Genomic DNA, 6,369 nt, shown 5'->3' on the forward strand with positions numbered 1-6,369 from the left:
GCAGACTGGCACGTCACAGGACCCGCCGGCCTTGCCCTGGCGCGGGCGAGGCCTTCGGATGCAGACGTGTGCCGTGTGGCGAGATGGGCCAGTCGCGCTCTGGGGGCAGAATGTGCACTCTAACACGGCTGCGTCCACCGGGCGGCTGGACACTGCTTTTCCAGCCAGCTCCAAGGGGACCTGGAGCTCCTGCCTCACCCCTCGGAGTCCCTCAGGGACAGTGTTTGTCCCCAGCTGGATGGTCCTAGGTGGGAGGGGTGGGGGGCCAGTGGATCTGGGGTCCCGTCAGCTCCTCCACACGCCGGCTCTTTCCCTGCCTCCCGCTGAGGTGAGCTGCCTGGGCTCTGAAAATCCTGGGCCGGGGAAGGTCCAGGAGGAACCGGCACGCTCCCCTGTGCATGGCCCCTGCCCACTGCCCGGTCCCGGTCCTCCCAGAGGCAAGCGGCGATCTAAGCAGACCCCCGTCCACCCCAGGAACCCCATGGGCCGCACAGGACTGCGCGGGCGAGGAAGCCTTGGTTGGTTCGGACCCAACCACACGCTGCAGCCTGTGATCACCCGGTGAGTACGCCCCTGACGAGGCCGCCCAGTTGCCCACGGGCCCCTCCTCATGTCCATTCCATCCGCTGACCCTCGGGCACACCCGGGACACAGGGTGGGAGTGTCCATGCACCCTGGGAAAACCCAGGCCCATCCCCACACCCTGGAGGCTGCCCTTGCTTCCCTTGGGTCCCGGGCCCTGGCGTGCCTCTGGGAGATGGGCAAAGCCATGGCCAAGGCCCAGGACCGCAGACAAAACGAAAATACATATAATCCCACCCGGCATTTCCAGAGTAAGCAGTGGGACAGCTGGGGCCAGTGCGTGTGCTTCTTTGAGGCTTTTGATAGAAAACTATTTTCCTGAAAGCTGGGCCCATTCTAGTCCTCCCAGCAGCGTTGAAGTGGGAAAGACACCCCCTAATGGTCCCCACCCCGTTCTTCCCCTGGAGGAGGTGCTCGGCAAGGAGACAGGGTCGGCCCCGGGAGGGCAGGGGCACAGGGGTGGGGCCCCCCGTGGCCTCCCCTGGGGCCGGGAGGGTTGTGCGGACATCAGGACCCCCGTGAGCGGCCCCCTCTGCAGGTGGAGGCGGAATCAGGATGGAGCCATCTGCAGGAAGAGCATAAAGAAAATGCTGGAAGTGCTGGTCGTGAAGCACCCCCTCTCGGAATCCTGGGCCCTGCCGGGGGTGAGCCAGTGCGAGCTGTCTGTCCATCCATCCCACCCTCCGACCCAGGACCTGTCCCTGCAGTCACCGCCCCGCTGTTCTGGACTCTGTCCCTGGTGCTGAAGGACAAACTGGTACTGGGCTTTGTAGCAGGAACTGCCTGTCCTGTTGGCTCATTTTGCAGTTGTGAAAACAGGTTTGGAGACTCTGATGTGTGAGAGTCTAACTGATACCCGCTGTGTCTGAGCACAGGCTTGGGGCTGGGGCTGCATCAGAGCCCGGGCTGGGCCTCCTTGTGGAACTCCTGGCCTCGGGGGCAGCCACAGCTCCTCATGCAGGTGTCTCGGGGGGGCACCTGCCCCTCGGGGTGCAGCCCTGAGCTGAGCTCTAAGGACAGGACAGCGTTCAGGGCTGTGGGGAGGCAGGGAGTGGCAGCTGGTTGTAGGGCTGAAGGCTGGAGTGCACCGCAAGGCCTTGTGGAGACAAACCTAACTGGGGTGCAGAAGACCTGGGGCTGAACTGCTCAGATCAGTCTGCTCTCCCCAGCCCCCATCCTTGTAGGTCAGCCAACAGGCTCTAAGCTGGTGTGCAGCATCTGGGATGTGGCCCCATTCGGGGGCCTCTCCTCTGAGCCTGTTCCCGGGACGTCCACGATCTACCCCAGCTCAGCACCTGCCTGTGGCCCAGTGGCTGCTCTGCTGGGGATGGCCAGGTCCTCAGGCTGCAAAAAGGAGTTTGGGGTGCTGGGCAGCTCTTGCCCCTGCAGCCAGGACCCCCGTATCCCCAGCTGAGGGAGCACCACACTAAAACAGGGGTCAGCTTACGGCCAGCCCCTCTCGCCCTGGGGTTTCTCTAGCATGATTCACCCTCCCTCTTGGGCACTTCGATCTCTCCGGGCAGGACACTGGCCCAGCCCTCACGTGGTTCCTACCAATTGGCATCTTCTGAGAAGCATGCCTGCAGCCCCCACCTCCAACGGCATGACTGCAGCCCCCTGCAGCCCCCTCAGTGGCATGCCTGTAGGCCCCCAGCAGCCCCCCCCACCCAGCAGCGTGCCTGCAGTTCCGAGCCTGCAGGGGTCCCCACATTGCAGCTTTCAAGGGGGCAGGCGTGTCTCAAGGGCCAAAGCAGGATGTCAGTGATGTGGACTTGGGGGGGATTTCAATAACAAACAGGGTCCCCTAGATGGGCGAGGGCCGGGCAGTGCAGGATCCGGGTCCCCAGGGCAGGTGGCATCGGGAGTGGACGGGAGCCCAGCCTGGGGGAGCAGAGGTGAGAGGTGGCATCCGAGGAAAGCAAACGATGAAAACATGCCTTCCTGCTGGTGGGCAGAGTGGTGGAGGGCAGGGCGCTGGTCACCTTATGGGGGCCTGAGAGAGACCCTGGTGCCCGCGTGCACCTCTCAGAGGTGGTGCCTTTGGCCTGACTCACCCCCGCTCCCGTCACACGCTGACGTGGACAGCGGGCTCTGGGCAATGTCACTCCAGCCCCGAGACAGGCAAGCTGCCAGACTCTCCCTTGCCTGTGGCTCCGGGGGGCTGGCCGGCTGCCCACACTGGGCAGGTGGCCAGTGGAGGTGGGTCTCTGGATGGCCTCGAAGACCTGCCCCTGCCTCCTTTCTGCTCAGGGCTCCCGGGAACCAGGAGAGATGCTGCCCCGGAAGCTGAAGCGGGTCCTCCGTCGAGAGTTCTGGTCTTCCTTCCAGAACTTGCTGGTTCAGGGCACTGAGGTAAGGTGGCCTTTCTGCTTCGATCCCATGTATGCGTCCTGGCCCCCGTGGTATGCTGGTGGTGAGGGCTGCAGGGGAAGCAGGATGGGACACTGGAGGCCCTGCTCCCGACCCTCACTCCGCAGCTCCTGGAGGAAGGACCGGGAAGCAGGAGGCGTGGCCGCCGTGGTGCTGGGCCTTGGGCACCTGCTCTTCCTCTCCGTCCCCTTCTCTCTAAATCAGGGCACAGGCCCTCCCTCCCACACTCGCTCTTGCCCTGAGCGCACCCGGGTGCTCGGGACCACAGGGCCTGTGTCTCCCTGGGCAGGGGGCTGCTGGGACGCCAGCCCCCAGCTCCCCAGGCCCTGGCCCGGGAGGCGCAGCGGGGCCCGTGCACCTCTGTCAGGCCTGTGTTCTTCATTGAATTTTTTCGTCCTTCCGGAAGCAGTCGGTGATTACTGTCACACACCCACCTCCACTCTCGCCCACGGGGCCGCCCGTAGAGCCCCCTCCAGGCTCTCTGTTGACCCCTGTGCACGCCCACGTGGGGCTCCGGCGCCCGCGACCTCTGCACGTGAACACCACACACACTTGACAGAAATGGGGCCCCATGGCACACGTTTCTCTGTAAACTTTTTCACTTAATTCACGATGGTCATATTTTTAAGCCCTGATTCACAAATTCTCCTGCCCTTTCCTGCGGCCGCGGGAGGCTTTGCGCCATGATTCGTCGAACGTCCTCTGTAGACATCTGAGTCGTTCCCGCCCCTGTTTCTGGCCCAGCTCAGGGCAGAACAGGCAAGGGCTGGTGTTTAGAGTTTTGACCTATGGAGCCAGTCCTTTCACGAGGGCCGTCCCGGGCAGTGCCAGGGGAGACACTGCCGTCTCTTTTCTGTACTTTGTAAGAAGAATTAAGTAGTTTATTTATTGAGCAGAAATCCATGTAACATAAAATTAACCATTTCAAAGTGAGCAGGTCAGTGGCCTCGAGTGTCCTGGCCGTGCCTGCGACTATCACCTCTGCCTGTTCCAGAACATTCCCACCAGCCCAAGCGTTCGCTGCCACACCCACCAGCGCTCCCTGGCCCCCCGCCCCACCCCGGGCACTGGTCTGCTGGTCTGCTCCCCTCCCGTCTCTGCGGCCCTGCCTGCACCGAACGCTGCCCGTTAGTGGAATCACAGAGTGCGGCCTTTGGCGTCTGGCTTCTTTCACTTAGCGTCATGTTTTTGAGGTCCGCCATCCCGTTTCAGTCCTTCCAAGGACAGCGGAGGAGGGTCTGGCTGCCAGGCCAGGACCGGGAGGGAGCTGAGTGAGGCGTGGGCCCCGCCATGGGCCAGGCACACTGGGGCCGTGGTGGGGAGTAGGCTGTCCTGGGCAGGGAGAGAGCCAAGGGGGGCCCTGGGGCAGCGGGCAGCTGTGCCAAGAGCGTCCCAGGGCCTGGAGGGAGCACAGGACACGCGTGGGGCCCCTCCCTCTGGAAGCACGCCGGGGTGGGGCTCAGCGCTCTGATGGGCAGAGCATCTCACCCCGGTGCTGCCACCCAGGTGTACAAGGGGTACGTGGACGACCCACGGAACACGGACAATGCCTGGATTGAGACAGTGGCCATCAGCATCCACTTCCCAGACCAGAGTGACATGGATCTGAAGAGGCTGAACTCTGTATGGGGCTTGGGCTAGAGGCTCCCAGGAGGGGGAGACGTGGGGCGAGCATGCTCTGGGGGGACCTCCAGGCCTCCAGGAGGGGTCTGCCCAGGTTCCCAGGCGGCCAGAGTTGGCTAAGAGCAGAGAGTGGGGGCTGCAGGGAGTAGGGGGCTCCAAGAGGCACCTGGAGAGGCCAGAGCAGAGTCAGAGCGGGACCTCCTGGGAGGGGGGATTCACGTGCCTTCATGGGGATAGCGTCCCCCAGACTTACATCAGTCTGGAGCTGGGACCACGGAGGCCCGGGGAGCAGGCCTGGGGCTGGGTTTGCAGGACAGAATGCCTGAGAATAAGGCCACCTGCTTTTTTCTCATGAAGGATTTTCAGGGCTGGGCAGGAGTTCTCTGAGTCGTGTGTAAAGTAGCTGTTCTCACTCCCCTTTGCTGGAAGAGCACAGTGAGCCAGCCGTAGGCCGGGCCTGTAGCGGGGCCAGAGACCAGGGCCGTGGAGTCCCCGCAGCCTTCTGCAGCTGAAGTTTTGGGGTGTCTGGGCAGAGGCGGGGACGGCTCAGGAGGAGTCAGGATCTCCGTTTGCCCTTGCAGCACCTGCACACCTGTGACCCCGGGATGTCCGTCCAGTGGCAGGTCGTGGACAAGCGCATCCCGCTGTATGCCAACCACAAGACCATCCTCCAGAAGGTGGCCGCTCTGTTTGGGGCTTTCTACTGACCCAGGGACTCCGGCCGGGCCCTGCTGCCAGGGGCAGGCGAGGCTAGTCTGCCCCAGTCCCCGTGGAGGCTTGGGCTGCCCGGCACACGGGCTGACACCGGCTGCCTGAACCACACGCCGCCCTGGACCTCGAGAGGGCCAGGGGCTGCTGCGGGGGCACCATGTGGTGTGGCGTGGGCATCTGCCACCTCTCACAGCCACCTCGAGTCGCCAACCAGATGAGCCTGTGAATTGGAGGGCGTCGGGGGCCCCGAGAGGAGAGCCAAGGCAGGGGACAGCTGGCTCTGGTTACACAGCCATTCCTCAGGATGTGGCCCCTGGGACCCCGCCAGCCGTCCTTGCCCCTGGCCTCTGCAGCCCTCAGCCAGAGTGATTCCCTCCTGGTCACATCATGAGCAGCTGGTCCATGACCAGACGTGCATTGGCCCAAGGCCTGCATTTCCTGGACAGTCGGGGCTCCCCAGTGGCTTTCTCCTAGGGTTCACACCCCAGAGATGGTGTCCACCTGACCTTACTTGGACCCTCGCTGGCTCTGGGGTGGGGCATCCTGGCCTCAGTTCACTGCCCCGGGCTGTCAGGGCTGAGCCCGGGCGCGAGGGGGCGGGGCCACGCAAGCACACGCCTGCTCTGGAGATCCAAGGGTGTTTGCCTTTGTGCCACCCTGGGGACTCGGGCGGGGCTCTCCAGACACAGCACCCCTCCCCCCGCTCCCTGTGAGCCCAGGGAGGGGCAGGCGGTGGGCATAGATGGCGGGGAAGCCACTCTGCTCCGGGTCAGTGGCTCCGGTCAGCATAAACCGGGAGCCGTCAGGAATATTGTAAAACTCAACATTAAATGTGCTGCCCAAAGCAGCCTGCGTGCGTCCTCTGTGCTTCCTACACGTCAAGGTCAGACACACGGCGGGCAGGGGCTGTGTCTGGGCCACCAGAACCTCCTCCAACCCATGGCCAAACCACCCGTGGCCCGAGGGCGTCTCCTGTGGCCATGTCCTACGGCTCCTCCCCACGGATATCTTGCAGGCCCCTGAGCCCAAACTCTCCGTTTCCTCTTGGATCCCTGCCAGCTCCCCGCGCTTTACTCTCTGAGA

General features: G+C 63.8%; 1 protein-coding gene and 1 non-coding gene across 3 annotated transcripts in view; both read left to right on the forward strand.

Moving 5' to 3' along the window:
- TRPM2 (transient receptor potential cation channel subfamily M member 2) overlaps nucleotides 1-6,133 on the forward strand; it is a 54,051-nt gene extending 47,918 nt beyond the window's left edge. Inside the window, exons 30-34 of one of the 2 annotated variants that reach the window (XM_057306754.1) lie at nucleotides 475-561; nucleotides 1,121-1,226; nucleotides 2,833-2,934; nucleotides 4,459-4,575; nucleotides 5,157-6,133. In XM_057306754.1, coding sequence (XP_057162737.1) covers nucleotides 475-561; nucleotides 1,121-1,226; nucleotides 2,833-2,934; nucleotides 4,459-4,575; nucleotides 5,157-5,282 — 538 coding nt within the window. In that variant the 3' untranslated portion in view covers nucleotides 5,283-6,133. The remainder of the gene's footprint in view (nucleotides 1-474; nucleotides 562-1,120; nucleotides 1,227-2,832; nucleotides 2,935-4,458; nucleotides 4,576-5,156) is intronic. The other variant, XM_057306755.1, reaches the window with a different exon arrangement.
- LOC113257031 (Z6 small nucleolar RNA) lies at nucleotides 2,832-2,872 on the forward strand. Its single transcript, XR_003316793.2, has one exon. It is a non-coding gene; the product is annotated as a Z6 small nucleolar RNA (small nucleolar RNA).
- Nucleotides 6,134-6,369: the final 236 nt, after the last annotated feature.

This window comes from Ursus arctos, unplaced genomic scaffold, assembly GCF_023065955.2.
Source record: "Ursus arctos isolate Adak ecotype North America unplaced genomic scaffold, UrsArc2.0 scaffold_4, whole genome shotgun sequence".
Lineage (NCBI taxonomy): Eukaryota > Metazoa > Chordata > Mammalia > Carnivora > Ursidae > Ursus > Ursus arctos.